Below are 20,797 nucleotides of genomic sequence, written 5' to 3'. Positions count from 1 at the left end.
GAAAGCAATATTCCATTTCAGCGTTGTTCTTGCATATTGAGCGGGTGCGATCCAGGCCATGTCGAGCAGTAACGTGGGAAAATGGTATGGCATTTTAAAAATGATTTGATTAAGGAAGGTTAACGGAAGGATTTCATCATCACGTGCAAATTCTAAGCATTTTGCATAATATAGAACATCATAATTAATGAAGGTTTGTAATTTACTTACATAAATAAAATGTTACTTTCAACATTCAGTTTAACTGTAATTGCTTTTTTTTTTGTTTTTATATTTTTGTGTTGTTATTATTGTTGATTTGCCAAGGAATTGTGCGTGCACTGTTTTATTATTCCAAATTATCTTCTACCTTTTGTTTAACAGCTTTCAATTGCATGAATCTGCACATGTGCACATGTTATCTACATACCATTGATATAAAATTGTATCCATTGTGCCTAACACTTTTTCGTTAGTTACTTTATCGCGCATTTATTAAGGGCATTTAATCTGAATATTTACCTATAACGCGAAGCATAATTTCATTCACTTCGTTTTTTTTTTTTTGTGTGCAATGAGTGAATGTCAATCAGCGTCAATACCTACCGAAAATGCATCTAGCGCAACCTCCATATACTAAAGAGCTCGAAAAGAAAGGGCAGATAATGAGGTTACAGAAAGAGACTATATACATGTATACCAGGGGTGCTAAGGACCAGATTGCATCCTCTAAGACTACTTGAGGGCCGGCGCAACAAAAATTGCTTTTCACGGGCCAGATTTCTGAGTTGTTTTACTTTGTCCTGAGGGCCGGATGGATTGTGCACCCCTGATATATGCCTTTAGGCTACAGTTCAGTCTTTATGATAATGCTATTAGACACTGCCTCGGAATTGCGATTTTTAAAAAAACAACTTTTCTTTAAAAATATAATCCTCTAAGAATATGTGTGATTGAGACTTGGACTAATCATCGATGACGTTTCATCCCATGTATTGTTTATGGTACAGACATAACTCGCTGTTATTGGTTGCACCTATGTTAGAACCTCATTCTTAAAGGATGATCATCCCGCCGCTCATCTCTCTCTCTCTCTCTCTCTCTCTCGTTTGGCTAATGTTGCTTGGTAATCACATTGTCATTGTTGGATAAAAGACTTTAGATCGTCGTCAGCCTATTTTTCATTGCTGAGAGCTATGATAGGTTAAAAGGTAGAACGTGATGCTTGTAATCCAAGGGTCGCGGGTCCGATACCTGGCCAGATCAGTCTAGATATTCTGCCTCAGTGTACTCTTGGAAAAGGCACTTAAGTCCCATGTCCTATAATTGCTATAGCCAGTAATGTTTCAAAATGTTTGTTAAAACCCACAGAAGCAAGTACACAACAAACGAAAGCAAAACAAATCGTTCATTCCTGAAGTTGGAAAAGCAGTAGTTAGACCAACGTTATGTAGAGGATGTAATCTCCATACATTTGCCTAAGTCAGCGTTCTGTATATGTCTATGGTTAAAAACAAACTTATCTGAGACATTATCCGGCTTTACGGATTGTATAATGTGAAGGTGAAGGAAGTTAATTCTCCATATGCTCCAATTGTATTAAATGCTAAAGTAAAACTTTCTGCAATGAAGGCATGGTTTCTATTCAAGCAATGAAATTCGGACCAAACTTTCATAACGTTTGAACCCAGCCACTGTTTATGGTACAGTCATAAAATTTGGTTAATGGTTACATCCGTGTTAGTTTCACATCCCGAACTAAAGAACATACTTGCGTTTGACTGATGTTAGCAGATAATCGCATTATCAGTGTTGCTATAAGACGTTAAACCATTATCACACCATTCGTCATGTGTGTGTGTGTACGTAAGTGTTTAGAATTATAAAGTAGCATTAACAATTTAAGTCATATCGCTACGATGTTTGCAGTATTGTAATTTATGGTTAAGTCTAGCAGTGGGTTATCGATCATGCCGCAGACGTGTATCATCTTGTCTAACCATGTCATATTTTCCTGACACCAGGCCGACTTTTCCTAACACTGACCTCACTGAGCTGATCGTCAAGCAAGGTAGCTGCTAGTACCATTTTTAAAATCCTTTGGTATTATTCGGATGGGTTCAAACCCGCGACCTCCCGCATCCGTTGCAGGTCCTCTGAGAACTTAGGCCACCGGATCGGTGTGGAAACCATTCTTCAGTTGCTGGGAGCCGCAGTAACTTTGTATACAGAGCGTCAGAACTTTTCTAGCCTGGGTTCTGAGATGATAACCCTATCTACACTTTGGCGTATCGAGCAGATATTTATATGATTCGGGTTTGTGAATTTCATTGGATGCAGATGCAAGCCACCGCATCCAATCAAACTTAAATTGTTCAAATTTGAATACTGCTTCTACATGATCGAGACAAGGGGATCACACAACTTGAATGGACTGATAAATAAGCAATTTTCCACTGCCGGTCCGTGTTTGTACAGATACCTTTCAGTCAAATACACATATAATGGCTTCCCTCTAGTATATAGCCGTACTTTCGAATTTAAACTTACAAAGTATCCTTTTTAAGTCATTTGCCTCCACCGTTTCTGGCCGAAGTACAATGCACCGCTGTTAAACGTTATTCGTTCGTTGGCATTACATTCTAAGAGAGGCAACTAATGAAATCCGATAGATATCGCTAGTACAAAGCACTAAAATATCAGGTCGATCCGCAACGCTTTAGTTAGGAATATCATATCGGAACATTGGCTAGCGAAGATGCGTAATCCAAGGAGGGTCCCGAGTGGCCGAGTGGTCTAAAGCGCTCACCGTTACGGATCACTGCCATCTCACCTCTGTCTGCGTCGGTTCTAGTCTCGGATTCGGCTAATGTGGTTATGTGAGATAGTTTGCCAGTAGCTTCTCGTGGGTCGGTGGTTCTTTCCGGGGTTTTTCCGGGTTCTTCCTCCACCATTAATACAGGCCGCCATGTATAGCCTATCTTGTGCTGAAGAATGGCGTTAAACCCTACAACAACAACAACAACAACAACATCAATACATATAATGACATTTTCTTAAATTCTACATTGTCTCATTTTGACCTACTACTTGCTAGGCAAGCTGACTTTTATAAAATTTGCAAATTCCTTATATATATTGAAACTTACTTTTAGTATTAAACCAGAATATCAGAACAAAGTTGAAAGATTGAAAATACTATTTCTGTCATATATATATATCAGAATGTCCTTGAATGAATTCATAATAGTCCCAAAATAGCGATTTTTGATATTTGGACATTTGTATTAGGGTTTATGAACATATTTGTTTTGCTTATCAAAACGTTGGAAATCGCCGACACCATGCGGTATCGGCATAGGGTAGCTGCTTACTAGCCACAGGGGCTCGTATCATTGCTTACAATTAAACTATCAGTCGTACATATAGTATAAAATGTATGACTGTCAGTTAAATTGTAAGCAACGATGCGAGCCCCTGTGCTTACTAGCCTGCCATGCAAACTTGACCGACCTTTCATCGAGATATACCTGCATGAAATCGAGAGAAATATGATTTATTTTCTCAGAAATAATTGCGAGTATAACATTATTTGTAGTTAATGAAGCTGACTGACGACAGGAAACGATAAATTTGACACGGAACTCGCCATTGCATTACTATTCAAATGACTGCACAAATATCGCAACCTACATGTCAGTGACATCGGCGATCAAATAGACCCTTGCTTCTTTACAGATTGAAACTGCAGGGATGTATTGTCTTAGGCAGAGCTCTCCCCTATCTCTAATATATATATATATATATATATATATATATATATATATATATATATATATATATATATATATATATATATATATCCATGTGTGTATCTATTAAATGTATGTGTGTAGTGTATATAACGACGAAGAGACAACCTATATTAGTCTCTAATTTGTACATTCTTGTGTACGGCCATACCACGTTGAAAACACCGATTCTCGTCCGATCACCGAAGTTAAGCAACGTCGGGCCCGGTTAGTACTTGAATGGGTGACCGCCTGGGAATACAGAGTGCTATAGATTGATTCCATTTTTCTTTTTCTCTTTTTCTTTTTCTTATTTTATAACTAAAAACAGTTGAAGTTTTGTTTTTCTTTCTTTTATTGTAACTAAATTTACTTTCTTCAATATAAATAATAAATAGAGCAATTTCTCGACTTTCATTATCTCTTTTTCCTTAACTTTCTTCAATAATTCCGTTTGAAGCAAGTTTCAACAAATAAGGAATAAATAATTATATTCTATCTTATCGGTTACAATTTCATCTCAGTATTTGTACGTATCCGGAAATCGCCGACTTTCAGTTCCCTAACCTAGCTTTGGGCAGTTTGTTAGTTTGGCGACTCTAAAGACTGTTTTGATGTATGTCGCCAATTTTAGGGTAAGGCATAATTATTAATATTACTGTCGGTAAGTAAACGGTGCTCGGCCTAAATGATTACCGCTAGGATCTCATGATCAATGGAACTGTAACACCCACAGGTGACGTTTATGATCTGTTGTTTATATAGTAGTTAACAGGAGACCAGATACCTAAATAGATACTGTCTCACTTTGAGAAAACATTTAGCAAACACTTAAATGATGAAAATAAGTTTTCTCAAATTGTCAAATATTTTGATGCATGTCAGCGATTTCAAAGTGACTAAATGATAATAAGCAGACATGTGGGTGGACTAACCACACTCAAGGAGAACTGAGGTAGAGTGAGTTATTTCTTTTGTAAATATTTCAGCGATGGGTTCATTTTACCTTGTTTCTTTCTGGATGCGTACTTAAATCTGCATAATCATTGCAACTTTAATTGGAAAGATTTGTGTGTGTGTGTGTGTGTGTGTGTTGATTTGGATTTTTAACGTAGCTTTAGCGATTTTCCAGTCATATCGATACTATGTCTGCAGTGTGTCAGTTTATAGTGATCTCTAGCACTGGGGCATCATGCCACAGACATGATGTCCCACCCAGTCACATTATCCTGGCATAAGGCCAACCAGTCCTATAAATAACTTCTAAATGCTGAGCGCCAAGAGAGGCAGCTGCTAGTACCATTTATATAAATCTTTGGCATGACTCGGCCGGGGTTCAAACCTGCGACCTCCTGCATCCCATGTGGACGCTCTAACCACATAAGACATAGGGGCGGTCAGCTGGAAATATACCGGTACTGAAAATTTATGTTTTGAAAACATGATTAAGATTAAATTAATGCAGCTGTATTATTGATTATTTGTACTGTCTGTCTGTCTGTCTCTTTAAACTCTAGCTATTTCGAAACCCTTTTATACCTAACTTCTTTTTGGACAAGATCAACTTTCCCCAGGGCAGGTTCAGTTTTCTAGCCAGCCTCCCCTGGACAAACTGACTTTTATAAACATTTTAAATCGGTGCATGTATGTATTGCATGATAGATAGATGGATGTATGGATAGATACTGGGTCTATTTGTAAATTAATACAGCGTGTATACTTGACTAGACTAGACTGGTAGGCCCCTTACGCTCCTTTTTCCCTTACTGTATTGGTCATCCCTAGTGTTTACGAAGGAGTTCATCCCCGTTCTGTGTGTGTATGTCTGTATATGTATGTGTTTGTCATATATATATATATATATATATATATATATATATATATATATATATATATATATATATATATATATATATATATCAGCTTGCCCTCATACAATATGATATGAGAACATGCTTATTCAGGAGCTCCTTATCGTATCTCGAATCAGTAAACTGAGTACTCTTATTGCCCTGAATGAATTACAAAGATAGCACACTTAGGCTAGGCCTGGCAAATAATCGCATGGTTAGTGTTACATACATGACGTTGGGCTAACACCATACTTCACTTGCTAGTTTTGTTGGTAGAGCGTCGGACTCGGATAATCTACAATCAAAAAGCAATGCAAATTTGCAACTGTTTTGGGAAATATCTTAGTGAGGAGTACGAGCAGCACGCACTGCACGAGGAAAAATGGCGTCCAAAATTTCTGAACTTGAAAAATACTTCAACACAAAGCGGATAGAGACAGACAATGGAGATTTTCTAGAATGTAAATACAAAGAGGGTACACAGGAGATCGATGTATCCAAAGTACCCATTGAAAATAGACCTAGTATGTCACGTATCTAGGTAGCACTTCAACTGTTCAACAAAGACTTTGTAGAATTGGCAGACTCCTTGAATAGAAAAGGATTTAAATGATGGATTATATGACCCCAAGGGAAACAAGTCCATACTACCGTTTGGCGAAATGGAAATAGGAGGAGAAAAGGTACTGATAAAAGAACCGGAACCAGTATTAAGGAAGATCAAAAAAAGACAACAGAACTACACCTGTCTGATATCCCTATAGATATCCCCTTAAAGGCTATGATCAAACACTTCGAAGAAAAGCTGAAAGTGAAGGTGATGAACGCAAAAATGGACATCATATCCCTCACCCCCAATCAAAACCGGTATAAGACTTTTAGAGATAGAAAAGACGGATATAACGAAGATAAAACTAGCATTTTTAAAAAATTTTTTTTACATGGATTCCTTACCAATTCGTGGTATAAAGGCTGCATATACCACAGGAAATGGGAGCCCCGAGTGGCCGAGTGGTCTAAAGCGCTCTCCGTTACGGATCACTGCCATCTCACCTCTGTCTGCGTGGGTTCGAGTCTCGGATTCGGCTAATGTGGGTTAATGCTGGCCGTCATGTATAGCCTATCGTGTGCTGAAAAATGGCGTTAAACCCTACAACTACAACCACAGGAAATGAAATAAATATGGGAATACAGGTCACACACCACACAGCTGTCCCACCAACAAAAAGGAGAGTAAGAATGAAGGCACTGGAAAGACAAATGATCCAAATCAAAGACAAAGAGATCAGTAAAAACAGGAACTACCAGTAAAACAGCAGCAAGTACAACAGAATATCCAACCAGAGAAGACTAAATCTAACAGAAAGAAAGCAACAAACTCAACTACTAGACAAACTAGTATACAAGAGAAAATAAGAACGCAAAAGATACAAGAATCAACTACAGAGAAAATAACAACAAAAGTACCAGAGCTAGAGCAAGATTTAAATGAAGCACCAGTGACAACACCAACAATGATGCCTTCGCCGAAACCGAGAACACAAAAGATACAAGGAGAAACCACAAAGGCCACAATGACAACAGTACATGAAATGTTAAACAGAGTACCACCACCAACAAAAACAACAACATTGACATCGCCGCAAACGAGTAGAAACAACTACAGAGGCCATAATAACGACAACAAATATACAGGGAATGGAGCAAGAGTTGAATGAAATACCAACAGAAACAGCATCAATGATAATGACGCAATCGCAAACAAGAAGAGAATCTTACACAAGAACAGTATTGCAAATGATTGAGAAACCAAGGCCAAGAGAAACAAGAACAACACTAAAGAAACAAAACCGCTAGAAGAAAATGCTCAAGTAACAAGGATTCCACAAATAGAAAGGAGAGGAAAAGAGTACACAACACTTATTGAAAAAGAAGAAGAGAAGAGAAAAGAAAGACTCAAGAAAAAAGGAAAGAAAAGACGCAGAAGACAGGAAGACGATGAGGCAATGCAGAAATATTTCCTTGAAAATGATGAATATCTAGAATAATGAAATTTAAAAAAGGGATGATACTTGTATCATAGATACCAAAAAAGAGATAAAACAACTACAAATATAGCAGCACATACAAAAACACGATAATGATACAATTAAGCTTCGGCAACAATACAGTTAGGGCAGGGGGACTCCTGTAATGGTCCGGAAAGATCTGATCCGGGGGAGTACACCACTCCCATAAAAAGTAAAGCGTCGGACTCGTAATCCAACGCTCTTGGCCTCAGTACCCGCCCAGGCCAGCCTCAGTCGGCTGCCTAGGTGAGTTCTTGAGAACAGATCTTAAGTCCCATATCCTTGGCATGATGCACGCAATAATGTATTAAAAGCGCAGTTGAATGCCATTTACACAAAACAAAAACAAAATGAAAAAAGATACCGAAAAGCAAACAAATCTACAATTGCCGCAATTAGAAAAACACGTGCTGGGCTAACTTTGTGAAGCAATTGTAATTCTGACGTTGAAAAAATACTGTTGTGCCAACGTTGCTCTGAGTTTGTAATGGCGATGATGGGATTATTATGCGTTCACTCAACGTTGAGCAAAGCTTTTCCAAGTCAGTTATTTCTCTTTTACTTATAATTAAGCCTATAAATATTAGGGGTGAAACGATACACCTGTGCCGCATATCGATACGATTTACGATACACAGCATGTGATACGATACATATCAATACACCTGATGGTCTTTCCATTTTAGAAAGGTAGGTGGTGTCCCTTTATGTATATTGACATACTGGTTGTATTTCCAGTATGCAGATTACAGATGTATATATATATATATATATATATATATATATATATATATATATATATATATATATATATATATATATATATATATATGCAGTTCATATCAGTGACCGAAAAATAAATATCTTGCAAGCAGACTACTTGTTGGTTGTCAGTGAGTTTTATTCAGCGTTTTAGGCTATTTAATGGTAGCTCCATTTAACTCACTTTAGCCACCAGGCCCTTTGTTTTACACTGCGTGAATGCTTTGAAAACAAGTTATTACCAATTTCATGTTTAACTCAGACAGAAGCAATAAAGCAAATTCCTCGTGCAAAGAAAATCTCGTCTAGAACAAATCCGGGCATGGGAGTAAGGATGAGTACCAAATAAAAATCTATCACATTGTACTTCCTCTATATGCAGAAGACTGGTATGGCCTGTGGTATTTGTATTTATTAGTAAAGAAGGAAAACTACTGACAACACCCAGTCATACTGAAAAAATTCACAAGCTGATAAATTTCAGTTGTTTGAAGTCTGCCCCCTTGTAGATTCTGTTGTAATTTTATTTATTCCATCAACACCTTGATTTCCTGGTTAAATATCTCTGCATAGAAATAGAAATTCCAAATTTGTTCCCCACGTAGAATTTAAGGAGAGATACTGTCAGGAATATATCTTAAGGGAGACTCCACCCTTTGTCACCTAAAGAAGGGGAGAGTAGAAAAGGAGGGGGAGGAGGAAACAGTTATGGTTCAGTATTTACCTAACACTTAAACACTCCACTTTTTTAGAGGTCTACCGAAATGAAAATCTTTAAAAGATGTCACCTGTAGTTGTATAAGAATTAATCTGTTAATTATTTCTGAGCAATTTCTGTTCTTTATCTGTGTATGAATATTTTTCTGTGCTTTCTTCTGAAAGGGCATATGCATAGCTAGCTTTGTCAGCTTCAAGATGTTGGGAAACTGATCTTGGTGGCTGTTATTTAGAATTTTCCATAGCTCATATTTATTGTATTTTGGATACATCTGCACCAAAATAGGATTTTTCACTAACACAAATTTACTTCTTGAATCAGTCGTTTACTGACTACTATGCCAGATTTCGTATCTGTTCCATAATGCTGTATTAGGGGTTTTAGTCAGTCAATGCCATAGTCTGCTTGTGCAGACAGAGGTATTTAAAATAAATATCTTTACTTTTTTAATTTTATTTTTTTCATCCTTATTTATTCAGTTTATCTTAATGCTGATATGGATACATGGTTTTGAAACATACGATTCACAGGGCTAAATTGATTGATAAAAAATGAAAATTGGATTCTACTTTAAAAGTGTCTGTATTTTAATTAGTCTGTCTTCTGCCCTGTCTACATTTAATTTCAAATTATAACTGAAAGTGAGACTGACCGTCAGTGCCCTCTATTTTTGTCCATCCAACATGAACATCTGACTCTTATTTTGCATCATTTTCGGGATCAAAATCACTCACTGGTATCTCCATTAACAATTTCCCAGCTCCAACAATCCAATATACTTCATAACTTTAAAAATTATTGTCATCATCACTATCACCAGTCAGTATTTGGCGAAAACGTAATGAACCACGCTGGCAATCAGGCACTTTGGGTTTTCTAGGTGGCCTGCATTTTATACACGCATTTGTAAAACTTCCTACACGGAGGGTTCAAACTACGTCATAACGCCTATTTCAGGACACAACATTTAAAAACCATTTTTGTCATGCTTGAAGACCTCAGATGTGTAAACAGTTGCCTACCCGAAAGACAGATGTTGCGACAAGAATCGTTAGATAAAAATGGTATACTTCGTCGAGCACATTTTTATATGTGGGACTTTCAACTAATTTACGGGAGTTCTCGCGCATTTACCGTTCTCCAAGTGTGCGAATTCGTACATATTTTGCACGATTCACCCAATCGCACACTCTGGCAGCATCTCTGTTTAAGTACTTTATATATCAATGACTTAGAGCGAATTTTCTCTGTTGCTTTGCTAGTATTTCCTGTCTGTCGCGCAGGGAATAAGCTACACTAATTGCTAATTTGGTAGTTATTATTTAACCTCGACCGGAACAAGTAACCACCAATAAGATTTGAATGTAACATATTTCATCGTGTGACACACCTGTAGTGTAGCTTTCAAATCGACCAAAGTAGACAAGACCAAATTCAGTGTAGAAACATCGCGTAAAATTGGCTATTAAATGATGGGTAAAGTACTTCATTATGTTCATTATGCACGTGTAACACATTTAGAATGCATCCTTTATGCTAAACATGCTGCTGGCATAAGATAATTAGCATGAAGGGGGGGGGGGTGGGGGGTGGCGGGCACATTACAAACCATGTCACTTTGTTCGAACTTGCTGACGGCGAGCGAGTATTTTCAATTGTCGTTTTCGTTTTTACTAATAAAAATGAGTGCCTAGGACTGCAACTGCTATTTCAGATGAATTATGTATTTAAATAATAAGAAAGCGAGCTAATAATAATTATTCATAACTGCTGAAGACTAAAATAACTTGTATACAGAAAGTATTGGTTTGTATCGATTCTCCTTGTATCGATATGTGTATCATTCCAGCAAAAGTATCGATGCATCGATGAATCGTTTCACCCCTACTAAATATATACATAAGCGTGAGTTATTGAATTTAAACTAAATATGCTTTCATTGTCTGAGACTGGTGTTAATCTCTTTAGATATATGACCCACTTGCGCGTGGCAGTGTACTTGTTTGAATGGTTTAGCTCTCGCTTTGGGGGAGGGGGCGAAATTTTACTCTACTGTCTTGGAAACCATTCGTTATGCCTTCTATTCAAGCAATTAAGTTTGGATCATCAGACACCGTTTACGGTTATTTTTTACTCATTTGTTAGTATCACATCCTTAAACAAGGAAGAATCATTATCTCGTAACCTCCGAATATGAAAACATGCTTACGCAAGAGCTCCACATTGTTTGTGAAGTCAGCTGAGTGAGTATTCGTTGCCGTTTATGCATCACCCAGATATCACACATACGTTGGGCCAATATTGGGAAACAATTGTGTGGTCAGCGTCGGCTTTTATGACGTTAGGCCAGCGTTACACCGTATTTCAAGCGCCAGTAGCCCCGGTAGCTTCATTGGCAGAGTGTCGGTCTCGTAATCCAATCATCTGCTGATGTCAGCCATGGTCTTTTGTTTCACCCTTCTCATCGGCATGATATAGCCAATGACGTGCTACAAGTGCCGTTAATACCTACATAAGCAAGAAAAAATAAGCCCCTATCCAATCAATTCCCGAAGTTGGAAAAGCACAACTCAGGCCAATGACATGCAGCGTTTGTAATTCTGACGATGAAAAATGACTCTTTGGGCCAACGTTGGGATATATGCGTTCAACTATCGTTGGGCCAAGGTTTCTTTAAGCTTAATTTTTTTTCTACGTATAAAGTAAACATCTAAATAATAACACACGTAAGTAACAAGGCTAAACGTGCGACTGAGACTCAGAATATGTGCATTGGTGGATTTGATTTCCTTCCAAGACAGTTTAATTGAACCGTAATGTATGTGCCCAACGTTGCAAACAATGCAGTCTGAAATATTATTCGGTGCACATGCAGCTTTATGTGAAGGAACATAAATCTTCATTCACGAGATTAACTTTAAATGATGTGCTAATGTAATCATTTATTGAAATGGGCAACTAGTACTCAGAACTTACAAAAATGTAATGAAGATAGAGATAAAATGTGGACCAAGTTGCCCTAGTACGATATGTTTTGTGTATTAAAGAAAACATTTTATTCACTTTGGATGAAATCAACTGGTAAGTATTCTTGAAAGATACGCGAAGCATCATTAGGACCATGGTTGAGCAAGAAAATTATCTCTGCATTCACCAATATGAATTTTCATCAGTAGTCAGTGCACATTTCTTTGCAACTTAATTCACAGCCTATGCTCCATTCTGGCTATATCAATTAATGTTTCATGCTAAACTATTAATTTTTCAAAGAATTATAGATTGAATTTATTCTGTCCTAGTCTGCATAATTACGTTAGTTCCCCTGCGATCGATGCAATTTTCTGCAGTTATGACTTACATCTAGGTACATATAAAAATAAAAAGCTGATATGATAATACTGTATGAAAAAAAGTTGAACGCTTATGCCATTTAGTATGGTGAATAATAACAACTTTTGGTTGCTCATTTTGTGGGTATAACACCATTTTTCAGCACATAATAGGGTATGCATGGTGGTAAAATAACCCTGATTAAACAGCCAAAACGAACCGAAAGATCCACGGCAATATACAGCAAGGCTTCTGACATACCCGTGATGGCCCAGCAGAAATTCTAACCTATGCGGACAGAAATGAGATGGCAGTAATATCGAGGCGAGCGCCTTAAACCACTCGTCTTCCAGCACAAACTCCAGTTAATTGCATACATGATTTAGCGTTTATTAAAAGAAAGGCCACTGTGATCTATATTTGACATTTCACTGCATTCCGTTCAAGTTTTGTTTTCATTTGTAACTCACTACTTATGTTAAAATAATGAAACGTTATCAATTATAAATAAGCACGTGGAAACCAGATAGCGAGGTCTTTATTCAAGCAATAACTTTGAACTTAATGTCTATGTCGTTACAGCCTATGTACTGTTTATTGTACAGTAGTTAAGCGTGACACTAGTGGGGTTCATGTCAGGTCAATATAGGCGCCATAGTTTTAACCTGAGGATGGTACTTGGGGGTCAGAAGTAGTTATCGGGTCAACGGAAAATGTAACGATAACATTATGATCGTTATAGGCCGTTTCTACGTTGAATAATGTATGGGGCCATGCGGAGATTTTAATGTTACCATGTTTTTGATACAATCCGACACATCACATATACAATTCAGCACCCGCTTTCATATTACTATCCAAACACACAACTTTCCATGGAACGAAAATGGTTGGGGTGTTTATAGACACATACTTTCACACAAACACACACTGTCACACAAACACATGATCACATAGTACCACGCACAAGGATAGGAAGGCTTTAAAGACGCACTACTCTACCCTTTCATACATACACTTACTGTCACAAAAGAAAGGGTAGAATAGGATTTTAAGTTTAAAGTTGTCAACAACATAGATAATCACAAGACTAGTACCTATACTTCCGGGAGATTTGGACGGCCCTGAGTAGGGCCGTTGGGGTATGTTAACCAAAGTGGTTAACGGAAGTGGCATCTTTTCACTGGTTTATTCTTCTTAAACTTCGTCTCACAATGGGTTTGCAGGGTAGGACGCGCGTCAGGAACCCTTGGCTCTCCACAAAAAATTCTTCTCTTCCATATTGCTGTATTTGTTATCCTGGTATTAATCCAGGACATCTTCACATAGTCTAGGTCAGGGGTACATAAACTTTTTCGGCCAAAGGCCACATTGTATTTTTTAAGACCACTCGAGGGTCACAAACACTAATTTCTTTAATATAATTACTGTTCACATTAAAGATTTATGTGCTGTTTTAATTTGCCTTGAGGGCAGGACAGAACGCGTTCGCAGGACGGATCTGGCCCACGGGCTGGGGATGGTGCACCTCTGGGTAATGTATTCTTTGTTTGGGGGCAACTCTTAGTCCGTCCCAGTGTGTATAGCTTGTTAGAACTTTTGAGATGCTCCTTTCAAACATCCCGAATACCCAAAGGATTTATTGCATGATTATAAAAGGTTAGTAATGTTATGTACGTTATTTACATGTTTCCTACTTAGTCAAGCTTGAGGTCTAAGTTCGATACTCCCCTCCTTCCAGACAATTGTATATTGTTTAGGTTTTCTTCCCTTATTCCCAGAAGCTAAGTTTGAAGCGTGACCTATATCATGAGGTCTGTTTGTGCTCTTTATTTGATATAAGCTTGAAAATTTTATATCTGTTTGGCCTTAACTTTAAGTGTTTTTTTTCTTCTTCTTCAAATTGATCCTGGTTTTGTTTCGGACACAAAATAAGCCACATAATATATACACAAGCGTGTGTGTTTAAAAGAAAATAATAAATATACTTCATTCACTTAGATTACTTTCTTCCTTTAATCTCGGTTCCCGCCGAAGACTCGGATAGCATCCCTTGAAATGTTAAATCGACGAAACCCTTGCGTCAGAGTACTTGTGATCGGTCAAAGGATAAGGTTTCATTTAGTATAATTTCACTTTGTAGTTATTTGAATATTGTTTCTACTTGTTTCATGTAAGTAGATTTGTTTTAATGACTTTTGGATTTTGTTTTTATTTGCATATATTTGAGAATTATATTTGGCACAGAAATTACAAAACCAGACGCATTGTTTCTATTCAGGTATAGCTTTGAACATTTAGGTTCCATCTTTTATATAATAGCTTGTAATTAGATAAGATTTGGGTGCAGTGCTGGTTTGATACCTTCGTGTATATGCAGTAAGATTTGAGCAATTGCAGATGCAAACTAAGGCATCTGGTGTCTGATTGGTTGAACCTTCATCCACAAGAAAGGACATATTTCTATTCCGGCGTGGACTAAACCTGTTACGTATGCTTGTCAAATAAATTTATCTATTTACTTTGCTATTTATTTAATCAGCAACTTTTTCATGTAAGTAGTACATTCTTTAATTATTCAGAAAATACTATTTTAATGACATCAATCCCATCCTCCAACCTAATCCATCTCCACTCTTATAAATGTTTGAACTTAGCAAACCATTAAGAATTCCTTCAGTAAAAAAATAAAATAAAACTAAATAACATTATTGGCTTGATATTTACAATGTAGATACATAGTCTGAAGACATTAACTCCGTTAGTCTGGAATACCATCATTTAGAAAAGCTATCAGTGCACGATAAATCAAAATGTAAAGCATATTGGAAAGTTATAAAAAGCCGTTGTTTTAATTTTGCCAGGACGACGCCTCAATTTGTCAAAAACCACTAAAACAGTTTTATACATTTCCTGTCTTTATTTTCAGAAATGATGAGTGAAAAAAGGATCAGAATTTGCTTCTTTGTAAGTATGGATGCAAAGTCTACTGTTCCGCTTTAACATAGGTTTTACAAACAATATAATTTTAGTGATGGGAATAAAATCTAGGTTTTACATACAATATAATTCTGGTGATGGGAATAAAATGTAGGTTTTACATGCAACATAATTTTGGTGATGGGAATCAAATCTAGGTTTTATATACAATAGAATTTTGGTGATGGGAATCAAATCTAGGTTTTACATACAATATAATTTTGGTGATGAGAATCAAATCTAGGTTTTAGATGCAATAGAATTTTGGTGATGGGAATAAATCTAGATTTTACATACAATAGAATTTTGGTGATGGGAATCAAATTTAGGTTTTACATACAATAGTATTTTGGTGATGAGAATCAAATCTAGGTTTTATATACAACAGAATTTTGGTGATGGGAATAAAATCTAGGTTTTACATACAATAGAATTTTGGTGATGGGAATAAAATCTAGGTTTTACATACAATAGAATTTTGGTCATGGGAATAAAATGTAGGTTTTACATACAAAAGAATTTTGGTGATGGGAATCAAATCTAGGTTTTACATACAGTAGACGTTTGGTGACGGGTATAAAATCTAGATTTTACATGCAATATAATTTTGGTGATGGGAGTACAATGTAGGTTTTACATACAATAGATTTTTGGTGATGAGAATCAAATCTAGGTTTTACATGCAATAGAATTTTGGTGATGGGAATAAATCTAGATTTTACATACAATAGAATTTTGGTGATGGGAATAAAATGTACGTTTTACATACAATAAAATTTTGGTGATGGGAATAAAATCTAGATTTTACATACAATAGAATTTTGGTGGCGGGAATAAAATCTAGGTTTTACATACAATAGAATTTTGGTGATGGGAATAAAATCTAGGTTTTACATACAATAGACGTTTGGTGATGGGAATAAAATCTAGGTTTTACATACAATATAATTCTGGTGATGGGAATAAAATCTAGGTTTTACATGCAATAGACGTTTGGTGATGGGAATAAAATCTAGGTTTTACATACAATAGACGTTTGGTGATGGGAATAAAATCTAGGTTTTACATACAATAGAATTTTGGTGATGGGTATAAAATCTAGGTTTTACATGCAATATAATTTTGGTGATGGGAATAAAATCTAGATTTTACATACAATAGAATTTTGGTGACGGGAATAAAATGTAAGTTTTACATACAATATAGTTTTGGTGATGGGAATAACATCTAGGTTTTACATACAATAGAATTTTGGTGATGGGAATAAAATCTAGATTTACATACAATAGAATTTTGGTGATGGGAATAAAATCTAGGTTTGCATACAGTAGAATTTTGGTGATGGGAATAAAATCTAGGTTTACATACAATAGAAATATGGTGATGGGAATAAAATCTAGATTTACATACAATAGAATTTTGGTGATGGGAATAAAATCTAGATTTACATACAATAGAATTTTGGTGAAGGGAATAAAATCTAGGTTTACATACAATAGAATTTTGGTGATGGGAATAAAATCTAGATTTACATACAATAGAATTTTGGTGATGGGAATAAAATCTAGATTTACATACAATAGAATTTTGGTGATGGGAATAAAATCTAGGTTTACATACAATAGAATTTTGGTGATGGGAATAACTACTTAATTATCATATATGTGTCTTCTCTTTCAGTATAGGAATTACCTACTTATATTAGGCATTTTTATAAAATTTGTCAGCTCTTCGTTTAGGATACTCGATCATAGTAGTGATACAGAAACATGAAATCTATTTTTTATTGTATCTAAATCGAAGATTTTATGCCAGTTGGTTGAAAAAAAATATTATTAAACTAAGACGTATGCTGTTTTAGCTGAGCGCAGCAAAATGCCTACTGAGGACATGCAATCCCATGCGATAAATGGAGGTAACTTACTGAATACGCATATATAAAGTATTAGACAGCTCGAGCAAATTAATTGTTTTTAAAACCAAGTCCTCAAGCTGCAATATTATACTCAGTACAATACCCATCGTCGTTAGAATTTAATTGGAGATCATAGAGCAAAGTGAGATATTCAGCATGATCACAAGTACTCTCAGAGGATTATGTTACAGAGTTCACTAGGCAAGCTTATGATAGATTATGATTTGTGATTATCCGCAGAAGGTTTTTGTTTTCACGTAAGACCGTTATTCAAGGAAACGTCACCACTAACCCGGGACTGTTTCGGTTTCACTCTGTTATGTGATTCTTAATAGAACCAGATCGTTACTTTAGAAATCTTTAGTACTGTTTATGTTAACTATTAATATATTCATTGACTTCAGGATAATATTGATGGCTTCAGTAACGATGCAAATTTTGCATTGCCGACAAATCTTTTAAGATTTTTGTTAGTCAATTTAAATAGGTTCAAATACATTCCAAATTACGATGGTTTAGTGAATTGTAACTTAAAATAATCGTTATATTGTCTTCGACTAAAGCATCGTTTTATTTCATGATATTGAATACCGTCACTTGTATGAGATTTTAAGATTGTATCTTTTGTCTTTTACAATGCTCTACGTATTCTTAAGAAATCATTGTTCCTTTTCCGTAGGTCTCAGTTGTAATCACAATATGCCTCGTCCTTGTTTATCACATTGTTGGACCTATACAGTCACTTAACAACGACAGAAGGGAAACGTCCCAATTGGTCACAACTGCCTATAGGACGAGCTTCTTAGAAGAGTACCACCCAGATCCACATCGTTACATCATCGATACATGCACAGGGGAAGACCAGTGTGAAGGGTGGGGAGATAGACAACGAGCGATGGTTACCACCTATCTGATCTCACTCATTACCAAAAGAACCTATGGTATTTTGATGGACAAGCCATGTGATCTGACTAAAATCATCGTTCCCAATAAAATTAATTGGAACATTTCAAAACATGGGCTATCGCACATGAAGTCTCGAGACTTTTACATGCAAAATGATCACACGAAAGAGTTTACATTTCACAAGATGATTGAAACAGCTGACCTAGATAAAGAATTTTCAGAACCTGTCATTTATTTTCATACGACACAGGATTATGTGACAGCCATTCGAAGGAATATAAACACGGCTGACAAGATCCCCTGGCTTCATAAGCTTCCGCTGAGTAACATTTACGGAATTGTTCTGAGACAACTGCTATCTCCATCTATTGAAACGCAAAGAATGATATCGGAATTTATGTCAAAGGAGGTGATGGGTCGCACGTTAGTGTGTGCCCATGTACGAATGGGTTACAAAGGAATTGATGACAAAAGAACACAAAATTTGGAACTTGGAACTATTTGGACTTTTCTCAGTAGATACAAAAATTCGTCCGCTTATGCCCTATTTGTAGCAACAGACAGAAACGAGACCAAAGCAGAAGCAAGGAAACATTTTGAAAACACATTTGTCGACACAAAGGGACCGATTCAGCATATACGGTTTGATGCGACCTGCGATGGTTTTCAAAAGGTAATAGTTGAACAGATGATTTTAACAAAATGCAACATCTTGTTGCTTACGCGTAGCAGTTTTGGTGTAATAGCTGCCTATATAAGGGATACTAACGAAGGGTTATACTGCTTGTTCAAAAATAGAATTTTTCCTTGTAGTATGGAAGTGCTTCATGAGTTGCAGGAAGGAGTTCTGTAATTAGTCCATCCGACACAAAGTAGCGTAGACCCCACTTATACCTTTTTTTACTTTATCGCAAATTATAATATTACAATTAAGAAAAGGTTATAGACTCGTCTTCATGATGACACAACTTAAAAAATGAAATAAAGAACACTACATCATCATATGAAACTATAAAGTGATATTTGATGGGATGTAAGAGGTCATCAAAATACAATTTTATATGCCAAATAATTTCAGAAACTCTGGCATAATACAGGGCACTCTCATTATAAGGCTCATCAGCAGAAAACGGATCCTGTTTAAAGGCTCATCAATAGAAAATGGATTCAGTTTAAAGGCTCATCAATAGAAAATTGATCCTGTTTAAAGGCTTATCAATAGAAAACGGATCCAGTTTAAAGGCTCATAAGTAGAAAACGAATCCAGTTTAAAGGCTCATCAGCAGAAAATGGATTCAATTTAAAGGCTCATCAATAGAAAACAGATCCAAGTATAAGGCTCATCAATAGAAAACGGATCCTGTTTAAAGGCTTATAGGTAGAAAACGGATCCGGTTGTAAGGCGTCTATATTATTGAATCTGATTTCATTATTCAGCAGTATAATTCTTTGTATCGTGTAGTTCATGCTATGGAGATTTCATTGTATATTAGTATGTATTCAGTTCTATGAAAATAACGTAAATCTTGTAATTTTGTCTCTTGAAGTAATTGTTAAGTTTTCTAATCTAAGCTTGTTTTATAGCTGGTTGCGAAAACTAAGTTGTTTTTATTCCAAAGTTTCAATAGGGAATCGATTTTAAATCACATGCATCGATTTTACTGTGTTTTAAGTTTAAAATTCATATGAACAATATAAACTATAAAATATAACTTACAAATATATGGGTCAAACATTTTACGAACTCGTAACATTTTATTCGTAGATGTTATGTTGCGAGTCAAAGTTTCAAAGAAATAAACCAGGAAATTTTTAGAGCTACATATTCTTTTCATTATGCGAGGTAAGTCCTGGTTGCCAAGAAGGCAAATTACATAAAAAGACACATTATTTTCTCAAATCGTTTCTTTAAGAACAATTATGTACTAAGTTTTCAGTTTAAAAATGAAAGAGTGATTTTTACCTCTCATTTATTTCCAAATATTTATTCTCGCAAAGATGGTCATAAGAAAAGTTCAGGGAAATAAAAATTTCCTTAAAAGTAGAGGGGTAAAGGCAATGTCTGCTACTTAGTTTGAGGTAACTGTTTTTCCAAAGAGACAAAGAAATTTTAGCCACTTTATGATCATAGGTATACATGCTTGAACTCAATGAGTCTGAACGGAAGATGATTTGAAACTATTGTAAACAATATCCTAATCTGGCATTGGTTGGCTATTCAACCACTGTCAAAGGAACTGACATATTGAATGCTTAATCAATCAAATCTCATGACAGTTTATAATATCCTAATCTGGCATTGGTTGGATATTCAACCACTGTCAATGGAATTGACAAATTGAATGCTTAATCAATCAAATCTCATGACAGTTTTAAGCCTCTTAAAGCCTGTATTGCACATAGTACGCACGAAACTAGCCTGGATATGCAGAAAATAACTGAAACTGGAGTTGCTAGCAAATAATCCTCTCTGAAAGGTTATTTCAAAATTAAAT

At 36.0% G+C, this 20,797-nt stretch overlaps 1 protein-coding gene and 1 pseudogene across 1 annotated transcript in view; both read left to right on the top strand.

Moving 5' to 3' along the window:
- LOC149799911 (uncharacterized) overlaps positions 1-20,123 on the top strand; it is a 59,832-nt gene extending 39,709 nt beyond the window's left edge. The window contains exons 2-3 of the mRNA XM_089959368.1: positions 15,432-15,469; positions 18,076-20,123. Of these exons, the coding sequence (XP_089815494.1) occupies positions 15,434-15,469; positions 18,076-19,155 (1,116 nt within the window). The 5' untranslated portion in view covers positions 15,432-15,433 and the 3' untranslated portion in view covers positions 19,156-20,123. The remainder of the gene's footprint in view (positions 1-15,431; positions 15,470-18,075) is intronic.
- On the top strand, positions 3,929-4,047 carry LOC149799912 (5S ribosomal RNA; annotated as a pseudogene).
- Positions 20,124-20,797: the final 674 nt, after the last annotated feature.

Source organism: Sinohyriopsis cumingii, chromosome 5 (assembly GCF_028554795.1).
Source record: "Sinohyriopsis cumingii isolate HCF-2022 chromosome 5, ASM2855479v2, whole genome shotgun sequence".
Classification (NCBI taxonomy): Eukaryota; Metazoa; Mollusca; class Bivalvia; order Unionida; family Unionidae; genus Sinohyriopsis; species Sinohyriopsis cumingii.
This window is presented reverse-complemented; position numbering and strand designations above follow the sequence as displayed.